Source organism: Oncorhynchus kisutch, linkage group LG15, assembly GCF_002021735.2.
Source record: "Oncorhynchus kisutch isolate 150728-3 linkage group LG15, Okis_V2, whole genome shotgun sequence".
Taxonomy (NCBI): domain Eukaryota; kingdom Metazoa; phylum Chordata; class Actinopteri; order Salmoniformes; family Salmonidae; genus Oncorhynchus; species Oncorhynchus kisutch.
In genome coordinates, this window is record NC_034188.2 from 36,311,014 (window position 1) to 36,333,042 (window position 22,029).

The 22,029-nt window shown below is 42.7% G+C and overlaps 1 protein-coding gene across 3 annotated transcripts in view; it reads right to left on the reverse strand.

Moving 5' to 3' along the window:
• The window catches only part of LOC109905260 (mastermind-like protein 1), a 34,473-nt gene extending 17,222 nt beyond the window's left edge, over positions 1–17,251 (reverse strand). The window contains exons 1-3 of one of the 3 annotated variants that reach the window (XM_031790212.1): positions 16,617–17,250; positions 15,577–15,881; positions 3,667–5,079 (exon numbers count right to left, since the gene is read on the reverse strand). In XM_031790212.1, coding sequence (XP_031646072.1) covers positions 3,667–5,079; positions 15,577–15,861 — 1,698 coding nt within the window. In that variant the 5' untranslated portion in view covers positions 15,862–15,881; positions 16,617–17,250. Of the gene's footprint in view, positions 1–3,666; positions 5,080–15,576 lie in introns of all 3 variants that reach the window. The other 2 variants (XM_020502536.2, XM_020502535.2) reach the window with 2 other exon arrangements.
• Positions 17,252–22,029: the final 4,778 nt, after the last annotated feature.

The window sequence follows — 22,029 nt, forward strand, 5'->3', positions numbered from 1 at the left end:
AAGATTGAGGATGTATTTTTATTGATCCATTTTAGAATAAGGCTGTAACGTAACAAAATTAGGAAAAAAGGGAAGGGGCCTGAAAACGTTCTGAATGCACTGCATGCATGCATGCATGCATGCGTGTGTGTGAGCTAAGGTTCAGAGAATCAAAGCAGGTGGTCAGTCCAGTTCAACTGCTCTGCAGTCTGATGGCATGTAGATAGAAACTCTCTTAGCCTGTTGGTATCATATGGTCGAAATCAATTAGCCCATTTTCTGAGATCAAATTATATTTCAACAAAATGTTGCAGGAAATCTTAATTGTTTCTAACTACCGAAACAATTTCCAAGATGGAACAACCAGTGTTTAGCCTGAGCTTAGTCAGTGTGGCAACCACCTCCATAGAAACGTCTGGAAGGTTGGGCAGAGATATCAGGGGTTAGCCTGAGGCCTGGAGCTCCAGCAGGGGTCCGTCCACACACCACAGACACAGTTGAGGGGGAAGAGAGGAACAGAGTCCCTCTCGCGAGAAAGGAAAAAATACAAGTGGGTTAGCAGCAGCTATATTTAAATAGAGAGAGAGTACTGAGAGGAAGGTGGGGGCTACTCCTAAAATACACTGGTGAGGACATGAGTGAGGGAGGGAGGGATAAATGAAAGGCTGCTTTGTCATGGCTGTCCCCTCCCCGGTCCCCCCCTCCACCACAACCCAAGCCCCCGTGGGAGCCTGCACGCCAGCGCCTTAGCAACCAGCTGCTTGACCCAGACACACACACAGTCCTTTGGAACCATGGGGTCCGTGCCAGACTTGTAAGAACAAAAACTGAGGACAGTGTGTGGGGTTGTGTTTGTTGACTAACAAAAAAACCTTCTCGGCCCTAGAATCACCATCAACTAGGCCTACAAGCAGTATGCTTCATCCGCGAGGTTGTCAAAAACAATTAGCCGAAGAGGCCTACAACTTCAGTAAGAGTAATTTAAAATGCAGTGAATGCAAGAAATTTACAGTACAATCAAATAATGTGTATGTGTTGACCATATGTTACCAAAAGTAATGCTATTGCTAATCTAGGCTATCAATTGGTCTGTGGTTCTTTACGCAAGAAAAAAATGTTGAAAACAAGAGGTCTTTCTTTGGAGCCGTTCTTTTAAACTGTAAGGGCAACCCAGACAACTCCATTGCTCATTTTTAACAAGCCCTTATTGTTTACCATTGTTTTTGCTTCGACGTGAGACTCCCGTCATTCACCAGCATTGTAGCACTGGGGGAGTGTGTGAACACAACACGGCCTTGGAATGTTCTTTATGCCTCAGTTGTAATGCTATTTGCTGATGTCAGCATAAAACATGCGTTGAGCCTTTCCCTTGTTGGGAATGTCGATGGCTCTAACTCTCCCAGTCACACAGTGTGAAATGAAAGTTTGGCTTGGGTGATGACCATAACCAAGTCATGTCCCAAGTCCAAGTCCTTCGTATACACTTGTTGACATCTAGCTTAACAGTTACTCAGAATGCTAATATAGCCTAATCCTCTACTGCACATCGTTGCCCTCAAGTAGGGTGCTCCAACCAGAGAATAAATCACTTCTCCCGGGTAACCCGGTATTTCGAGCCAAACCCGGAAGTGTCATTCAAAAGAACATATGTCTAGATACAAATTCAAATCTGATGCTACCTGAGCCTGATGAGCCACATATTAAATATATTTCATGAGCCCAACATGAATGACATTTAATGAGCCCAAGCCCAAAAAAAGCCCAAATGATTGTGCCGTTATCCAATACATATATATGATAGGCTACTGCACATTACACACAACAGAAAAACATAAGCCCATAGATTTAGATACATTTATTTACTCAGGAGAACATATAGCCAACTAGCTCCAGTAGATCTTTTTTTTTGTGTGAACTGTATTACTGTACTGTATTATACGGACTGGAATTACGCACATCGTTCAAACCATGATAAATCAGAAGACAACATAGGATTCTGGTGCAGCACATGCAGCCTACAAAGTCACAAGTGTAGGCTAGCAAATTTGATTTCAATTCTGAAATCGGGCCTACTTGTATAATTAGTAGGCGGACGCACATATACACCTTTCATAATATTTACCATTATTAGCTTACCTCTTTCTCCCTCTGCTTCATCCCTTCCTCACCTTCAACAATTACATAAGTTGCATTGTCCTCCTCTTCATCATTCTAATGACAGTTGAATAATATAGGACATGAATTAGACGCTTTCACTTCTCTTCACTAAGATTGGTTATTGGTCTGAACAAATAACTGCCTACCTCAATCACGCATTCACTCTTCGTTCAAACTACCTGAGAGTTCTATTGAATGCTGTATTTACCATTCAGCAAAAAAAGAGCTTGCTTCCCTCTTCAGCAGTCTATTGGTAGAAGACATGCAACAACAAATGTCCAGCAAACTCTTGTAATCTAGCTTTTCCTGCATGGGAATACAAGAGCTAAGGTGTGTTTTTTTAAGGAGAGGGCAGCTGAGCAGAGGTGCGTGCATATTGTGCAAAAAAAGAGAGGCTATAAGTTAGAAGCTTATTATGCATAACCAATCATTAATTAGCTAAATAGAAGGCAAACACTGAATTTAATGTTTTACCTGAAAGGGTATGCATGGACATGTACACTGCACAAAAATACAAAACGCAACATTTATATAAAAAAAAATTAAAAGGTTGGTGCCATGTTTCATGAGCTCAAACAAAAAGATGACAAATTTTCCATATGCACTAGAAAACGTTGCACAAATGTGTTTGCATCCCTGATAGTGAGCATTTCTCCTTTTCCAAGATAATCCTGATTAAACAAAAGTTGTTTAAACAGCATGACCATTACACAGGTTTACCTTGTGCTGGGGACAACAACAAAAAAACACACTAAAATATGCAGTTGTGTCACACAACACAATGCCACAGACGTCTCAAGTTGAGGGAGCGTGCAATTGACATGTTGACTGCAAGAATGTCCAACAGAGCTGTTGCCAAAGACTTGAATGTTAATGTTTAATTTCCTACACATGACAATATGTGATGACATGTCTGTAAACAATCCAATGAGGTGCAGAAGTTAGAATGTATCAATTGGGGGAGGGACCTTCTTTAAGTAAGCAAAGCAAAGCAATCTGAGCCCATGGTGTGAAAGAAGGGTACAATACATTAATTATTTTGCATGTTTAAATACAGATAACTTGAAAATGTACTTGTGTAGGAACCTCTAAAGAAGTATACTGATACTTATCAGGATAATATCATGCTCAATGAAAGATGTGACATAAAATAATGGCCTTTTTGGTCAACATTTACAGGCAAAGGAGCCAAATCGAGCTGTTAAGATACCCTCTGATAAAGAAAATATTTGATTGCTATTTTTGTACCCACATGGCAAAGCCTAAACATTATCAGAAAGACTAAAACTTCCCAAAAATAGGATGGAAGTTTTTTTTAATGAAAAACCAGAATGTGTGCAGTAGAGTGCTGATATTGATGTTTCTATTTGGATCCTGGACTCTAATCACTAAGCTTTTGACTCTGCTATAGAATACATTTTAAGCCAACACCATGGTATCAAAGCTAGTCAAATAGAAATAATGTTTAAAAAATGAGAACTCTTGTGATACTTGCCATGGTGAGTTGTAGAGGATGAGCTGCAGTCTTACCTGGCCGTGGGGTAGGTGTGGTCTGAAGGGCAGGCCTTGCTTCTGCTTCATCTGCTGCTGCTGCCTGAGAAGCGATAGCATCACCGCCTTGTTCTGGCTCTGGGCACTAGGCGGGCCCCGTGGTGGCCCCTGGGTCGCCGCCTCGTAGTGGGACAGGGGCTTGGTGTTGCTGTAGTTGAGCATGGCAGAGCCCGGGCCCCCAGGGCCTGCTGCTGCAGGGTGGCTGAGCAGGGCACCTGGTACTGCGACAGGGTGGCCAAGCATGTTGGGGTGGGGGCCCCCGGGCTGCAGGTACCCGCCGGCTGCAGCTTTGGGTGAGCCCTTGTTGGTCTGTACGGGTATCATCAGCTGGGGCTTGTTGGGGAAGTCCTGGGGGTATAGGGAGGGGCTGGTGGGCTTCTCCAGGCCGTAGGAGCCCCCTAGGGGGCTTCGAGACGGGGCCGACTGGGGGGGCCAAGACTGAGGGAGGGATCCAGTTGTGTGGAATTTGGGTGCTTGCTGCGGTTGTTGCTGTTTTTGGTTTTGCTGCGGTTTCTGAGCGTGTTGCTGCTGTTGAAGCTGGGATTGCATCTGCTGGGCTCTCTGTTGATGTGCGGCTAGCTGTTGGAGCTGCTGGGCAGGGGACAGGTCTTTGGAGACGGGCCCCGGGGGGAGGTGGTGGTTCTGGGGAGGGAGTTGCCTGGATGGGGGAGGCTGCTGGCTGAGGGGTTGGGACAGGGCCGGGGAGGAGGCAGTGGTGGTAGCCGCTGCCGGTGAGCGCTGCATGGGCGGCCCCGATGACTTTGGCCTAACATGCGGCGAGCCGGTGCCAGAGTCTTGCTCGAAAGCAGCGGAGGCCGGGGAGAACTCAGTCTTAATGCTGGCCAGGTCTGGAGGCAGGAGGCCTCCCTGTGAGGTTCCCCCTCCCTGCGTTGCTCCCCCAGACTGTGCACATGTCCCTGGGGTGGGTCCGGCCAGCTCAGGGGAGTCCTTGCGATCCTCGAAGCCATCATTGAGGATGTCCTGGATGTCCTCATAGGCCACAGAGCGGTTGAGCTCCTCCATGAGCTCCATCCACTCCTGCTCGTTGAGGTTGAGGTCAGGGAAGAGGTTGTTGCTGGCTCCGCCCCCTGACGGCAGCATGCAGGGCAAGATGTCATCCATGGGCTCCTGCTTCATCTCTTTGAGCAAGAACTCCTGCTCCCCTGAGGAGTCCCCACCGGGCTCACCACCAGGCCGGTGGATCCCGTTGGGTATGAGCGAGTCAGCGCCGATGCCATGCTTGGAGTCCAGAGGCGAGTGCATGGGGATGCCGCCGTTGGATGGGTCATTGTCCAGGCAGGACTTCTTGGACGGGGGGTAGCCATCGCTGAAGCCGTTGACTTGAACAGGGGAGCTGGCGCTCTCCAGCTTCCTCTTCACCGACTCCTGCAACTAGAGCAAACAACGACAAACATTAGTACCACACAATCAACATACATGCTGAATACTACCACACTGCTTTTGACTGAGATTCTCACCAGAGGCCAAGTTCAAGCAATAAAGTGGAGATAAAGCTAAGATATAAATACCTGGGTGAACACATGAAGATATGCTTAATGGTTCTGGAACATCACTGGTGTTGCACGGTTTACCAAAACTACGGTACTTTGAATCTAGAACTTTTTGGGTACTGTAAAATGTGTCTCATGGCGCGGCAGGTAACCTAGGGTTTAGAGTGTTGGACTAGTAACCGAAAGGTTGCAAGATCGAATCCCCGAGCTGACAAGGTAAAAATCGGTCGTTTTGCCCCTGAACAAGGCAGTTAACCCACTGTTCCTAGGCCGTCATTGAAAATAAGAATTTGTTAACTGACTTGCCTCGTTAAATAAAGGTTTAAAAAAAAGTATAAATAATCTACTGATCGAGAGGATCAAGTCAGTCAGCGCAGCCGATGTCCCCTTAGCTATAGCACACCGTGCCTGCTCCACTTACTCATTGGTAGCTCTAGCCTATCCCGAGGAACCATTGCACTCACTCAGAGTCTGGGGTGCATCACCAATTATGCTGCACAGACGTTAACCCACTTGACTAATGCAACACAGCATAAATGTTGAAACGTAATTGTCGTTTGCAACACAGGCTAGAACACTTTACAATGTGGGGGAAAACAACGTGAGAATTTCACTACACTCTCAATAACATCTGCTAAATATGTGCATGCGACCAATAAAATGTGATTTGATTGCAAGATGATACCGGTAGCTTCCACCTCTGTAGGCTAACTTTCCTTTCTAGCTTACAGCTGAAGCTAACATCAATTCACTACTCTAGTACCTCGTTTGTGATAACGCAAACTATTTCTGATTTCAAAGCAGATTGAATGAATAAAGTTTTTGGTGACACCTAGTCGCCCCAACTTACATATCTCCCAGTTAAGATAGTGAATTTGAGACTCGAGCCAATATTATGTGGTATACAGACACGAGCCCCAACCCTATCAAAGTTACCTATCTCTGTTTTAGTGCAACAATGCCACTGAAATCATAGACGATGCCAGATCGGCGTGCGGCCTAACACCCTCACACCCCCGGAGGAGAGAAAGGGAGAGAGCAGCTAGTCTAGTGACTCATTCCAGTGCTTTATGAACCTGAAAAACTGGTCTGTCTTCCCCCTGCTCCCCTCCCCACCCCACCTTCTTCTGAGCAACCACCACTGCTGCTACAACTACCACCACCAACCTGAATCCACATGAAACTAATTAGCATGTGTATAGGCGGAGTAGGACCTACAACAAAAGAGCTAGCGCCAGGGCCAAGGAGGGGAGCATGCTGAATTACAAACACCGGGGCCAGCACTGACAGCGTGCCCGTTTTGCCTTTGAAGCCACCGGCATGGCCACAATGGGCCTCCCTGGATTGTGCAGGTGCGGAACAGAGCGGCGAGCTGGGGGGCGTTTATAGTACAAGCGTTTAACCTCATACTTACTGGCCAGGCTGGAGCGGAGCCCTGTTAATAGGTTACTGACAGGCTAGTTGGCTTGCTAGCATTGTGCCACGAGCGGGCTAGTTAGCACTGGGAATCTAGACATGTTTTAGTAACTGACATGATGCCTAGGTTACTGACATGATGCCTAGGTTACGATGTGCATCAGCAAAAGAGTCAAGTTCCGCCCAGTGGCTTGATACACACCCCAGCGGAAGCGCTCAACTGTGGCATTATGGGGCATCAGGAATGGGCACTGAGAGCAATGATGCGCCAGAGGCTCAGAGCAGTGGGCAGAGTTGGATTTAATACTCCTGAGTCATCATTCAGAGGCTTGTCATTGTCCTATTGCAGCTGTGGCCCAAATGGTGGGTAGCGGCCAATTCCTACCGGGCCGTAACTGAGGCATGGGTTGTGGCTTAAAAACAGTACTTGTTTCTCAGAGACTGAAGAGGTCACAGAGGCAAAATGATTCAGGTGGGGTCATTACAGCCACATACATATGTACAGTGCTGTGAAAATAATTGGCTCCTTCCTAAATTCTCTACTTTTGCATATTGTTTTATGCTGATTGTTATCAGATCTTAAACCAAAACCTAGCAGTAGATAAAGGGAACATGAGTGAACAATACTTATTTCATTTTTTCATAAACAAAATTATGCAACACCCACTACCCCCGTGTGAAAAACGATGCCACGTTTAGCTGCAATGACTCCAACCAAACGCTTCCTTTAGTTGTTGATCAGTCTCGTACGTCACTGTAGAGGAATTTTGGCCCACTCTTCCATGCAGAACTACTGTAACTCAGCGACAATTTGTGGGTTTTCAATAGAAGTCGACCGATTAATCAGAATGGACGATTAATTAGGGCCGGTTTCAAATTTTCATAATCAGAAATCGGTATTTTTGGACACTGATTTGGCCATTTTTTCCCACCTTTATTTAACTAGGCAAGTCAGTTAAGAACACATTCTTATTTTCAATGATGGCCATGGAACAGTGGGTTAAGTGCCTTGTTCAGGGGCAGAATGACAGATTTTTACCTTGTCAGCTCGGGGATTCAATCTTAACGCTGCTTCGAGGGTGGCTGTTGTCGATGTGTTCCTGGTTCGAGCCCAGGTAGGGGCGAGGAGAGGGGCGGAAGCTATACTGTTACACTGGCAATACTAAAGTGCCTATAAGAATATCCAATAGTCAAAGGTATATGAAATACAAATGGTATAAAGGGAAATAGTCCTATAAATACTATATTAACTACAACCTAAAACTTCTTACCTGGGAATATTGAAGACTCATGTTAAAAGGAACCACCAGCAACATGTTCTCATGTTCTGAGCAAGGAACTGAAACTTTAGCTTTCTTACATGGTACATATTGCACTTTTACTTTCTCCAACACTTTGTTTTTGCATTATTTAAACCAAATTAAATATATGTTTCATTATTTATTTGAAGCTAAATTGATTTATTGATGTATTATATTAAGTTAAAATGAGTGTTCATTCAGTATTGTTGTAATTGTAAAAAATGACCTAAACCTCAAAATGTTCTCATAATATATCCGCAAACTCTTTAGAAATGTTTTGGCTGGGAAGCATGCGGAAGCCTTTAATCATCACTGAAAACAATGGAGGAAGCAGGTTTTCCCCCCACAGTTGATTATAAGTTAATTGAGCCACACAAGTCAGACTGTTCTCTCTGCTTCCGCATGGCAAGCTTTGCCCGAAGCTTCAAGTCTCGATCCAAGAGGCTTCAAAACAAGCCATCAGACTCCTGAACATCTAAGCAAATTCCCATCATTCTGATTACGGTAGTAATTTTGTCACCCTCATCATGGCAAAGACACGGAGAAATGCATATGATGCAGCTTTCAAGTTGAAGGTGATCGATCTGGCTGATGGAAAAAGAAATAGAGCTGCTGACAGCGTGGAGTATTGTCAAAAAGTCCACTATCATCAACGGGTTTCGAAAGGCTGGACTGCTGCGTGCTGAAGAGGGCAGCGATCCAACATCGGATGAAGCAATTCTGAGGCTATTCAACTCCGACACCGAAGGAGATGACTTCAGTGGTTTCAGTGCACAGAAGGAAGATCGTGACCAATGACTTTCTTGGTAGGCTACTGTTGTAACAAAAATTAAAGCCGTGTTTCGCTAAAGCCTATTTATTTTTGTTACAAGCCGTGTTTCGTTTAAAGGCTGTGTAAAGTTAATTTGTTTCAATGTACCGGTAGGCACCTGCGGTTTATAGACAAGAGCGGCTTATTTATGTACAAAATACATCTTTTTTAATAATTCAGTGGGTGCAGTTTATATTCAGGTGCGCTTAATAGTCCAGCAATTATGGTACCTCGACCAACCGGTACCCCCGCACAATGACTCTGTACCGGCACACCCTGTTTATATAGCCTCGCTATTGTTATTTTACTGCTGCTCTTTAATTATTTGTTACTTTTATTTCTCACCTTGTTTTGGTATTTTTTCTTAAAACCGCATTGTTGGTTAAGGGCTTATAAGTAAGCATTTCACTGTAAGGTGCTTGATTGATTTTGGAAAGAAACAGGCCCAGATGAAACAGTTTGCACAACCGGTTTGCTGATGTCAATGTTGTGAACAGAGTGCCTAATGGTGGCAGTAGGGTTATGGTATGGGCAGGTATAAGCTACAGACAACTAACACAATTGCATTTTATCAATGGCAAATTGAATGCACAGAGATACCGTGAGGAGATCCTGAGGCCCCTTGTCGTGCCATTCATCCGCCGCCATCATCTCATGTTTCAACATGATAATGTCGCACGGATCTGTACACAATTTCTGGAATCTGAAAATGTCCCAGTTCTTTCATGGCCTACATACTCAGACATGTCACCCATTTTCCCTGTATATGGCCTAGCTATTGTTATTTTACTGATGCTCTTTAATCTTTTGTGACTTTATTTTTAGGTGTTTTTCTTAAAACTGCATTGTTGTTTAAGGGCTTGTAAGTAAAAATTTCACTGTGAGGTCTACTCCTGTTGAATTCGGCGCATACAATTTGGGCATGTTTGGGATGCTCTGGATTGACGTGTTCAACAGCGGGTTCCACTTTGCACAGCCATTGAAGAGAATTGGGACAACATTCCACAGGCCACAATCAACAGCCTGATCAAATCTAATCGAAGGAGTTGTCACACTGAATGAGGAAAATGGTGGTCACTACAGATACTGAGTGGTTTTATGATCCACACCCATTTTTATTAAGGTATCTGTGACCAACAGATGCATATTTGTATTCCCAGTCATATGAAATCCATAGATTAGGGCCTAATTCATTCACTACAATTGACTGACTTTCTAATTTGAACTGTAACTCAGTAAAATCTTGGAAATTGTTTATCATATTTTGTTAATTGTGTAATAGAAAAAAGACAAGAATGTTCTGGAAGTGTAAGAACTCATTGAATACTTGAGTGCTACTTTCGAGTCACAAGAAAGAGGAACCGAATCATTTTATATGTGACTGTCTCATGAGAAGTGTGTATCCCACTTTGGCTGTGCCATCAGCCTTCTGATCATTTAGAAATTCATGTCGAAGGTCGTTACGATGACCGTATATACTGCCACACCACAGTCACGAATCATGACCGCAGTTAAATTCGATTTGACTCAACGGTTACGGCAACTTATCAAAAAGTACTCTCTGATAGTCATTAGTAGCCTACTAAACTTGCTCGAGGCCCGTCGCTGACGGTGGGTACTCAGCACTCTGATGTCAACGCAAAAGCAATTGAAAATCAAATCAAACACTTCATGAGAGCCCTGACATTAAAACTTGGAGCAGAATAGGATTACCTATTGCGCAGAGAGACACAGGTCCTCATTAGAGGTCGACCGATTAATCGGAATGAACGATTAATTAGGGCCGATTCCAAGTTTTCATAACAATCGGAAATCGGTATTTTTGGGGCGCCGATTATTATTTCACCTTTATTTAACTAGGCAAGTCAGTTAAGAACACATTCTTATTTTCAATGAGGGCCTAGGAACAAGGGAGAACGACAGATTTTTACCTTGTCAGCTCGGGGGATCCATTCTTGCAACCTTACAGTTACCTAGTCCAACGCTCTAACCACCTGCCTCACGAGGAGCCTGCCTGTTACACGAATGCAGTAAGCCAAGGTAAGTTGTTAGCTAGCATTAAACTTATCTTATAAAAAACAATCAACGACTGTCGTTGCTCCAATGTGTACTTAACCATAAACATCAATGCCTTTCTTAAAATCAATACACAAGTATATATTTTTAAACTTGCATATTTAGCTAAATGAAATCCAATTTAGCAGGCAATATTAACCAGGTGAAATTGTGTCACTTCTCTTGCGTTCATTGCTCGCAGAGTCAGGGTATATGCAACAGTTTGGGCCGCCTGGCTCTTTGCGAACTAATTTGCCAGAATTCTACGTAATTATGACATAACATTGAAGGTTGTGCAATGTAACAGGAATATTTAGACTCATGGATGCCACCCGTTAGATAAAATACGGAACGGAATAAATGTTTGAGGTGATAGGTCAAATCCAGAAACCAAGGCTCGTATTTCTGTGTGTTTATTATAGTTACGTCTATGATTTGATAGAGCAGTCTAACTAAGGGGTGGTAGGCAAGAGCAGGCTCGTAATAGTCAAAGGTATATGGTTTAGAGAAATAGTCGACGCGTTATAATTCCTGTAATAACTTGCGGCTGAACTTGAAAGGGGCTCCTTTGTTATTTTACCGTTCATGTCTTCCATAGAGAATGTCTTGATCTACTTCAAATAAGGTCTGTGTTTCGTGCAGGCTTAAACCAGCTCGGCGTTTTGATACCCATGTAAATCTCACTAGGATAAGGTAATGTTTGTCAAAATATTTTCATAAATCCACTCTACAATTTTTTTTATTTAGCCAATATTGAGCAGTTACCTTGTCCTTTGGATATCTACACAGTTATAAAATTGGCAAGGTGGTGTAAGCCTACACGTAACACATACCTTATTTTAAGTGATTCTAAAAATATCCTATGCAAGAAATGAATTAAGGAACCGCTTTTCAGATTTTGCTAGAAGGTGTCATGGGAATTATGACTCGCACTTTGGTAGTCAAGTCTTACCATGTCCATTATTAAAATAGGATTTCCTGCATATAGAAAGTACAGTTTTTGTTCTCAACATTCATCACAGGTAACTTAAACTCTATTTTTATTCTAACAGTTGAGAGTATTTGTCTCCTAAGCAGACTCTTCAGTATCATTGTCACTTCATAGCTGTGTGTGTGTTTTACAGATGGCAGAGAAAAGCAGAGCACCAGTGTGGGACTATTACATGGAATTGGCACCAGGGAAAGCAAGGTGTCTTATTTGTGATAAAGATGTAAGCATGGGGTCAGCAACGGCCAAATAAAAAAATACCACCAACCTGTGGAATAACCTTAAGAACACCCATACAAAAGCCCATAATATGTATTATATTAAGTTAAAATAAAAGTATTAATTCAGTATTGTTGCAATTGTCATTATTACAAAAATGTGTATATACACACACACACATACATACATACACACGTGTAAAAAAAAGAAAAAGAAAATTAAATAGGCCGATTACTCGGTATCGGCTTTTTTGTCCTCCAATAATCGGTACCGGCGTTGAAAAATCATAATCGGTCCACCTCTAGTCCTCATAGCTGGTTGATGCATGGAATGAAATTGGGTACGAAAATAGCTGATGGCCTTTATTGAAAAGAGGAGGATCAATCAGCTTTCCATATTTATTTCTAAACTTTCCTAATATTATAGCACATTGTTTTGCTTTACAACCAGAGTAGCCTATCTGGCTGGCATAAAAAAAGAACTGTGGGAAAACAGTCCACAATTCGCTATGAGCCCAGACATTGCACAATCGTGTGTGAAAACAGTTCGCCGCACACCATCGCTAATCCATATATTTATATGTGCATATTCTTTTCATCCCTTTACATTTGTGTGTATAAGGTAGTTGTTGTGAATTTGTTAGATTACTCTTTAGATATTACTGCTTAGTTGGAAATAGAAGCACAAGCTACACTCGCATTATCATCTGCTTACCATGTGTCTGTGACCAATACAATTTGATTTGAAGTGTGTGCAGCCTGCGCAAGAAACAGAGCAGAGCGATTGACTTTCACCCAACTTTTTTCAAATCATCATTAGTCACATCTCGTAGCCTTAGACTGTATTTGGAATCAAAACAGAGCATTTCAGGCTGACTACAGCGCTGTCGCAAAATAAATTTAGAAATCTATATTATTCAATTATTGCACCCACACTGCTTGCGCGCCAATGAGCATCTGCTTTGCCAAGGGCTAAAATAGAAGTTTGTTCTATTTGTGACGCAGATCGCGGTGAAAGTCCTGCCTCTCCCATCTCCTCATCGGATTATAGAAGCAGGTACACAGGTGCCATCTCCGCATTGGTTATACCCCCGTGGGTGAGTGAAAGACGAACAAGGTCAGTGACAGGTAATGCACCTAATTTATGAAAGTAATCACAATATAAAATCAAGAGAAGAAAAGGCCTGGAAGGAGGAGAGATGACTAGAAACGGTTCAGTTGACCGTTGTGTGGATTAATTGGCGGAGTAGAGGACCTTGTGTATTTCAGGTAAAATAACAACATACTGTTTTTATCCCATGACAAATTAGCTAGCAACAGCAAGCTAGCTAAATAGGACAAATTAGCTAGCAAGTACAAGCTAGCTAGCTAAATTCCCATAAATATTTAATGCTTTTCGATCTGTCCCCAAATTAATATAATTGATTCAGAGTTTGTTTTGATATTGATGATTGCGTTTGGTGTGGGGGGGACAAAATACATTTGTGCACAATGGCGCACCCGGTTTGGGTTCCGTGTAAACTTTATATCACAACTAAAGTTGCATAAACAACTAAATTAATTATATAGGAGGACCCATTTCTTTGTTAACCGCCCAACACCGAATAGCCACATGTGCGCACTCCCTCTGAAATATTTTGGGAAAAATATACTTTCTATTTTATTCAGCTATGTTAAATTGTATTGTTCTTACTATAAAATGGTGTCACGTGAATTATAAGTAAATCTTGCCTGCTAAATGTTAATAAACTAGTGTAGACCACAGCCATATGGCATATGTACGCTCTCGTTGGCTGGCCCTCGTTTCATACTCGTCGCCAAACCCACTGGCTCCATGTCATCTACAAGATCTCCCTCACTAGCTTTAAGTACCAACTGTCAGAGCAGCTCACAGATTACTGCACCTGTACATAGCCCACCTATAATTTAGCCCAAACAACTACCTCTTCCCCTACTGTATTTTATTTATTTTGCTCCTTTGCACCCCATTATTTTTATTTCTACTTTGCACATTCTTCCATTGCAAATCTACCATTCCAGTGTTTTACTTGCTATATTCTATTTACTTTACAATGACGGCCTATGAACAGTGGTTTAACTGCCTTGTTCAGGGGCAAAACGACAGATTTTTACCTTGTCAGCTCGGGGATTTGATCTAGCAACCTTTCAGTTACAAGTCCAACGCTCTAACCACTAGGCTACCATTGCCGCCCCAATATCATGTTTCTTTAGACCTGCCTAAATGGATTTACTGTGATGGTGTAGGCTATATTAAATGGATTGAGACTTTAAATTGTACATGTTCCAAAAAGGTCCACATCAGTGTCTTGTAGGCTATGCGTGGAAGCCAGAGATGCTAAACATGTTTAGGTTCATTAAAAGGTCAATTAGTGAGACCAGGCAGTTACCTGCATGACAATCATCAGCTGGCAATTTCATGACTGCCACATCCCTATCCATGACAAAAATGGATGTGATTAAACATGAGTACCAACAGACACCTCACAACTTCACTGAAAGAGCTTGACTGGGGGACCAGAGTGAATTTGAATTTCTAAATCTACATCTGGGTTTGTCAGTGTTTGATTCTGGAAATGTGTCTTCTACAAGACAGAATATTGAACAAAATTAAATTTGAACTTACTCTACCGGTTGTCTGTGTGGTTTGTTATTTTGTTGGCAGGAATTTAAGACAACATATCCAGAGGAAAGTATAATTAAACCAACTTCGTCAAAGCACTGGTAGCGCATTCGGATATTTATCAACCAAATCATGCGCACAGGATGTACATGCAAGTAATGCATGCATACTTGACGAGCTCATGCACGTGTTTACATGGTCTTTGCACATGCCTCAGGTGAGAAAGTGCGTTGAGAAATCAGAACGCACTACCAGCGCTGACGAAGTTGGTTTAATTATACTATGCCGTGGATATATGGTCTCAAATTCCTACCCACAAGAGGACCAACCACAGAGACAACATGTAGAGTACGTTCATATGTAATTGTATTCAACAGTCCAGCTTGTAGAGGACCTCCTAGAATGTGTCTGATCACAAAGCAAACAGACAGTATATATGCCTCGTTGTAAAACCTAAATTCTTTCAATATCCACTTGCATGAAATGTATGTTTGGCCACATAAAAACATTTGTGGAATTAACTGAATGGATGGAGCAAGCCAAAGACTAGTAAACACAGCATGACAACATTGGACGAGTTCATTCTGCATTGCCCGGTGCCCCTGCTGTGCGGAGCAACATTTTAGACCACTCCAATGGTCCTTAATATAAATATCCAGCCAACTGGGGCACCAGGCCATGCAAAAAGAACTTGCCCACTGAGATCAGGTGACAGCAACCAGCCAGCACGCCAGTTACTGGCTACAACTCTTCCGTGCTAATCACAGCACTATGTGCAGAGCACAAAGCACATGATTGCAATGCGCTTTCCTTAGACACATTTATTTGCTATCACCACACACACAAAAATACTGCAGGAATGCGATAATCCAATGACTGCCAATGAGCCGTTATCAGTTTTGTCGTGCATTTGCATCCACCCCCTGTATTACAGAAATAGTCACTTACCGCAATCAAAGTGCTGTTTCTGCTCTGCTCTGGCGTTCCACCCTCCACTAGGTCTGCGTTGCTGCCCCCGGTCCCTGACACTCTCTGCGCCGACTGGTCTGAGGTTGGCTGTGGCTGGCGGTGCTTACTCGACCGTTTGGCCTTGGTTTGCAGGCACCGTTGGTGCAGTGCAAAGGTCTGCTGCCGTTCCATCTCCAGCCGCTCCATAGCTGTGCTGTCGTAGCGGTTCTCGCAGCTGGTGTGATGCCTCCTGAAGAGCTCGATTCGACGGCGGAGTCGCTCCATCACCGCACTGTGTCGCGGCACTACAAAATCCGCCATCATCAATAAAGAGCGTTTTTAAACTCTGGACTCGGGTTTCGACAGTCCGGATAAAATGCTTAATGTGTTCCTTTTTAGTTGTGGGCGTTTATACCCACTACCTTTGAGAATCAACTAACGTTAGTGCTTCCATAGAGTCTACCTTTGGCTTGCTAATGTTGGCATTTAGTCTCACTAGCCAGAAGAAAACAGGCGTAAAATACGATTGAGATATATTACTAAACGGCCTAGCTAACTAGCAAAGTATATAGTGCCCTTTCTGTCGCATCGTGAAAAAAAGTATTGCAATAACTGGCTAGCAAAAGGCCCCAGCATTGGCTAGCTAGCCAAATTCGAAAAAAAACTCATTCACGCCTCTCCCTTAATGAAAAAAAGTTGAAACTACAAACAAAGTAATGTATATGAAATAGGCGAGCTCAATTCATTTGATGGAAAATACGCATTATATGAGTTGAACGAATAACGTGCCTAGTTAGATGTAGCTAACTAACGTTACAGTAGGTAGTTGCTTACTAAAAGGCTATAGTATTCAATCAATGGGTCTCCATAACATTCCTCTGGTCAAACATATCCAAAGTTCGAGTAAGAAAAACCTTTAACTTGTACGTTAGCTTCTAACTAGCTAAACGGGACTATATTCGGGAGAATAAACATAACATTGCACTAGTTTACATTAGTAAACTATAAATGTATTAATCTCGCTGACTAACGTTACTTACCCAACTTCACGGAGCTGGTTAGCTTGCTGGCTAAAGCTAACTTTGTCTACAACAAACACTCCTGTCTCATGGTGAAAGTTAGCTAAAGCAAGTGACGCTCAGTTCTTTTATACTAGTAAGCTAAATTTATCTAGAATATAACTTCTGCTAACTAGGCAGGATAAAACGTCAAGTTACCGATTACCGTCAACATATAAAACACCAATAACGTTAACTCGCTAATAACAAAAGTAGTTACGTTGCAACTAGCTAGCTAAAGTAATGTTGCCTATGTTCTCCCTGGCTAACAGCTGATCCTCGGCGTAGATCGCAGTAATGTGACTTGATAGCTAGCAGACACTGCAACAAGATACGGATGTAGCTAGCTTGCTAACTATAACAAAAGCATGATACCCAGACTACTTTAAAAATAATTCTCACAAGTAGTCGATATAGAACACACAAAACCCGACCCCGAATCAGTTAGATCGACTGCAAAACAAAAAAAAGTAATTGCGACACCCAACAATCAAACTGCCTCTCTTTGCTATTTCTATTGTTTTCCAATGGACAGGCAGATCTTCGTCGCCATTTTGGAACAAGTTTTTTTCTCTCCTTTTTCCCCCTAACCTTTGCTTTGCTTCACCGACACCATGAGGCGTCACCACCAGACAGCCGTGTCGCTTTCCCCACCATAGAAATGGAATGGTCCCCACCTCATTTTAATGATTGACAGTGAAAACAAGCAACAGAGAGACCATTTGCATGAATTTACAGTAACATTTGTAACATTGTGTGTCCTTTGACAAGTTATCAGAATTCAAGTAAGCTCAACTAATGATACACACTCCTTGTTGGAATAATGTGATGTGACAGATTTTTTTTTTTTTAAATGTAACCTTTAATTAGGCAAGTCAGTTTAAGAACAAAATCTTATGTACAATGACAGGCTACCCCAGTCAAATCTGTACGACTCTGGGTCAATTGTGTGCCACCCTATGGGACTCCCAATCACAGCCAGATGTGATATAGCCTGGATTTGAACCAGAGACTATAGTGACGACTCTTACACTGAAATGCTGTGCCTTAGACCTCTGCGCCACTTGGGAGCACTAATTGGAATTATAAGTATCAACAACTTTCAATGAAATCCATTTTATAAAGCCATTTTTAGATCAGTAGTCATAAAGTGCTATCTAGTTTCTGCACTTTAAACAAAAGGTAAACAAAGGTGGTGTTACTGTTGTTTTGTCACTGCATAACTTTTTGTTGTCCAGCAAGAAATGGTATCACATGATGCATATAGTTTCAAATCATTTCTGTATAGCTTCAAATCATCATGTCATTTCATGAGCACTATAGTCGTTTCAGAGGTGATACATTGTTGATAGGCATAGACAAGACCGATTACCACTTCCCTAAGAGAGCGGGCTTTCTTGGAGCAGTGGAAACGGGTCTGTCTCCAGTCCTCAGGATGTAGTTTGCGGCTCACCTCGGAACCTCACACCTCTCCCCCCAAATTGCTATATTGGTGTCGGAAGTTGGATGGCACCTGTGAAGCCATCGGAGAGGCATGTACATGTGAGGGACTTGGTTAAGAGGAGTGTCAGTCAGGAATTGCTCTCCGGGAAAGGATGAAATAATGTAGCTAGTTGGGGTTAGCATGAAGTTTGCCTACGGACTTGGAGACCAGGGCTCAAAACCCCCAAGCGGTGTCACAGTTCGCTACATTGGTCTAAGAATTGGGATGGAATGAGGACATTGGCGGACGTGCCTGGACCCTGAAAGATGGTACCTATACAGTGGGGCAAAAAAGTATTTAGTAGGCCATCAATTGTGCAAGTTCTCCCACTTAAAAAGATGAGAGAGGCCTGTAATTTTCATCATAGGTACACTTCAACTATGACAGACAAAATGAGAAATAAAATCCAGAATATCACATTGTAGGATTTTTAATGAATTATTTGCAAATTATGGTGGAAGATAAGTATTTGGTCAATAACACAAGTTTATCTCAATACTTTGTTATATACCCTTTGATGGCAATGACAGAGGTCAAACATTTTCTGTAAGTCTTCACAAGGTTTTCACACACTGTTGCTGGTATTTTGGCCCATTCCTCCATGCAGATCTCCTCTAGAGCAGTGATGTTTTTGGGCTGTTGCTGGGCAACACAGACTTTCAACTCCCTCCAAAGATTTTCTATGGGGTTGAGATCTGGAGACTGGCTAGGCCACTCCAGGACCTTGAAATGCTTCTTACGAAGCCACTCCTTCGTTGCCCGGGCGGTGTGTTTGGGATCATTGTCGTGCTGAAAGACCCAGCCACGTTTAATCTTCAATGCCCTTGCTGATGGAAGGAGGTTTTCACTCAAAATCTCACGATACATGGCCCCATTCCTAATTTTTTCCTTTACACGGATCAGTCGTCCTGGTCCCGTTGCAGAAAAACAGCCCCAAAGCATGATGTTTCCACCCCCATGCTTCACAGTAGGTATGGTGTTCTTTGGATGCAACTCAGCATTCTTTGTCCTCCAAACACGACGACTTGAGTATTTACCAAAAAGTTCTATTTTGGTTTCATCTGACCATATGACATTCTCCCAATCTTCTTCTGGATCATCCAAATGCACTCTAGCAAACTTCAGACACGTCTGGCACTGCAGGATTTGAGTCCCTGGCAGCGTAGTGTGTTACTGATGGTAGGCTTTGTTACTTTGGTCTCAGCTCTCTGCAGGTCATTCACTAGGTCCCCCCGTGTGGTTCTGGGATTTTTGCTCACCGTTCTTGTGATCATTTTGACCCCACGGGGTGAGATCTTGCGTGGAGCCCCAGATCGAGGGAGATTATCAGTGGTCTTGTATGTCTTCCATTTCCTAATAATTGCTCCCACAGTTGATTTCTTCAAACCAAGCTGCTTACCTATTGCAGATTCAGTCTCCCCAGCCTGGTGCAGGTCTACAATTTTGTTTCTGGTGTCCTTTGACAGCTCTTTGGTCTTGGCCATAGTGGAGTTTGGAGTGTGACTGTTTGAGGTTGTGGACAGGTGTCTTTTATACTGATAACAAGTTCAAACAGGTGCCATTAATACAGGTAACGAGTGGAGGACAGAGGAGCCTCTTAAAGAAGAAGTTACAGGTCTGTGAGAGCCAGAAATCTTGCTTGTTTGTAGGTGACCAAATACTTATTTTCCACCATCATTTGCAAATAAATTCATTAAAAATCCTACAATGTGATTTTCTGGATTTTATTTCTCATTTTGTCTGTCATAGTTGAAGTGTACCTATGATGACAATTACAGGCCTCTCATCTTAAGTGGGAGAACTTGCACAATTGGTGGCTGACTAAATACGTTTTGCCCCACTGTATGTGTAAATGTTGTGGGCTGCATTTGCTCCTGTATTTTTGTTGGTGGCCCACTCTTTGACGGTACCTATGCACATCTGACAATGTGCTGCTGTGACATAGCCTATATGTAAGACTTGGCTAGAGCTGACCTGTGTCATGTAAAAAATCTTCCCAGTGTGAAAAAGTTGGCAATCGTTCTGATTGTGACCAAAAATGAGCAGCATCAAACAGCCTGGGCCATAGTATCTCCTCTGTAGAATGTCCATTGATACCCAGTGGTGGAAAAAGTGCCCAATTGTCATACTTAAGTAAAAGTAAAGAAACCTTAATAGAAAATGACTCAAGTCAAAGTTACCAAGTAAAATACCACATGAGAATAAAAGTCTAAAAGTATTTGGTTTTAAATATACTTAAGTAATCAAAAGTAAATGTATATTTTCGCAATTACACTTAAGCATCAAAAGTTTTATTAACTTTACATTCCTAATATTAAGCAAATGCATAGTTTTTGTATTTTATTTATGGATAGCCAGAGGCACACTCCAACACTCAGACGCCATTTACAAATAAAGCATGTGTTTAGTGAGTGAGCCAGATCAGAGGGAGTAGAGATGACCAGGGATGTTCTCTTGATAAGTGTGTAAATTGGACCATTTTCCTGTCCTGCTAAGCATTCAAAATGTTACAAATACTTTTGAGTGTCAGGGAAAATGTATGGAGTAAAAAGTACATTATTTTCTTAGGAATGTAGTATAGTATAAATTGTATAAAATAGTAAAGTACAGAAACAAACAAAAAATGACTTAAGTAAAATACTTTGAAGTACTACTTTACACCACTGTTGTTACCATCCTGCACTGAATGCATTATCAATGCCGGAATTCCAATAGGTGATACCCATGTTTCTACAACCTTCTATGAGCCCCCCCCCCCTCCCACACAAACACACACACACACACACACACACACACGAGTAAGCTAGATACAGTGCATTCCTAAAGTATTCAGACCCATGGACTTTTTCCACATTTTGTTAGTTACAGCCTTATTCGAAAATGTATTTAATAAATTGTTTTCCTCATCCACCTACTCAAAATACCCAATAATGACAAAGTGAAAACAGTTTTTTTGAGATTGAGCTCAGGTGTATCCTGTTTCCATTGATCATCCTTGATGTTTCTACAACTTGATTTGAGTCTACCTGTGGTAAATTCAATTGATTGGACATGATTTGGAAAGGCACATGCCTGTCTATATTAAGGTCCCACAGCTGACAATGTACGTCAGTGCAAAATCCAAGCCATGAGGTCGAAGGAATTGTCCATAGAGCTCCGAGACAGGATTGTGTCGAGGCACATATCTGGGGAAGGGTAAAAAAAAACATTTCTGCAGCATTGAAGGTCCCCAAGAACACAGTGGCCTCCATCATTCTTAAATGGAGTAAGTTGAGAACTACCAACTCTTCCTAGAGCTGGCCGCCTGGCCAAACTGAGCAATCGGGGGAGAAAGGCCTTGGTCAGGTAGGTGACCAAGAACCCGATGGTCAATCTGGCAGATCAACCTAGTGTCTCTGTGGAGATGGGACAACCTTCCAGAAGGACAACCATCTCTGCAGCACTCCACCAATCAGGCCTTTATGGTAGAGTGGCCAGACAGAAGCCACTGCTCAGTAAAAAGGCAAAGGACAGCCCGCTTGGAGTTCGCCACAAGGCACCTAAAGGACTCTGACCATGAGCAACAAGATCCTTTGGTCTGGTGAAACCAAGATTAAATTCTCTGACCCGAATGCCAAGCGTGACGTCTGGAGGAAACCTGGTACCATCCCTATGGTGTTGGCAGGATCATGCTGTGGGTATGGTATTCAGTGGCAGGGACTGGGAGACTAGTCAGGATCTAGGCAAAGATGAATGGAGCAAAGTAGACAGATCCTTGATGAAAACCTGCTCTAGCGTTGAGTGGCCCAGCCCAAGACTGGACTTGAAACTGCTCAAACATCTCTGGAGAGACCTGAATATAGCTGTGCAGTGACGCTCCCCATCCAACCTGATAGAGCTTGAGGATCTGCAGAGAAGAATGTGAGAAACTCC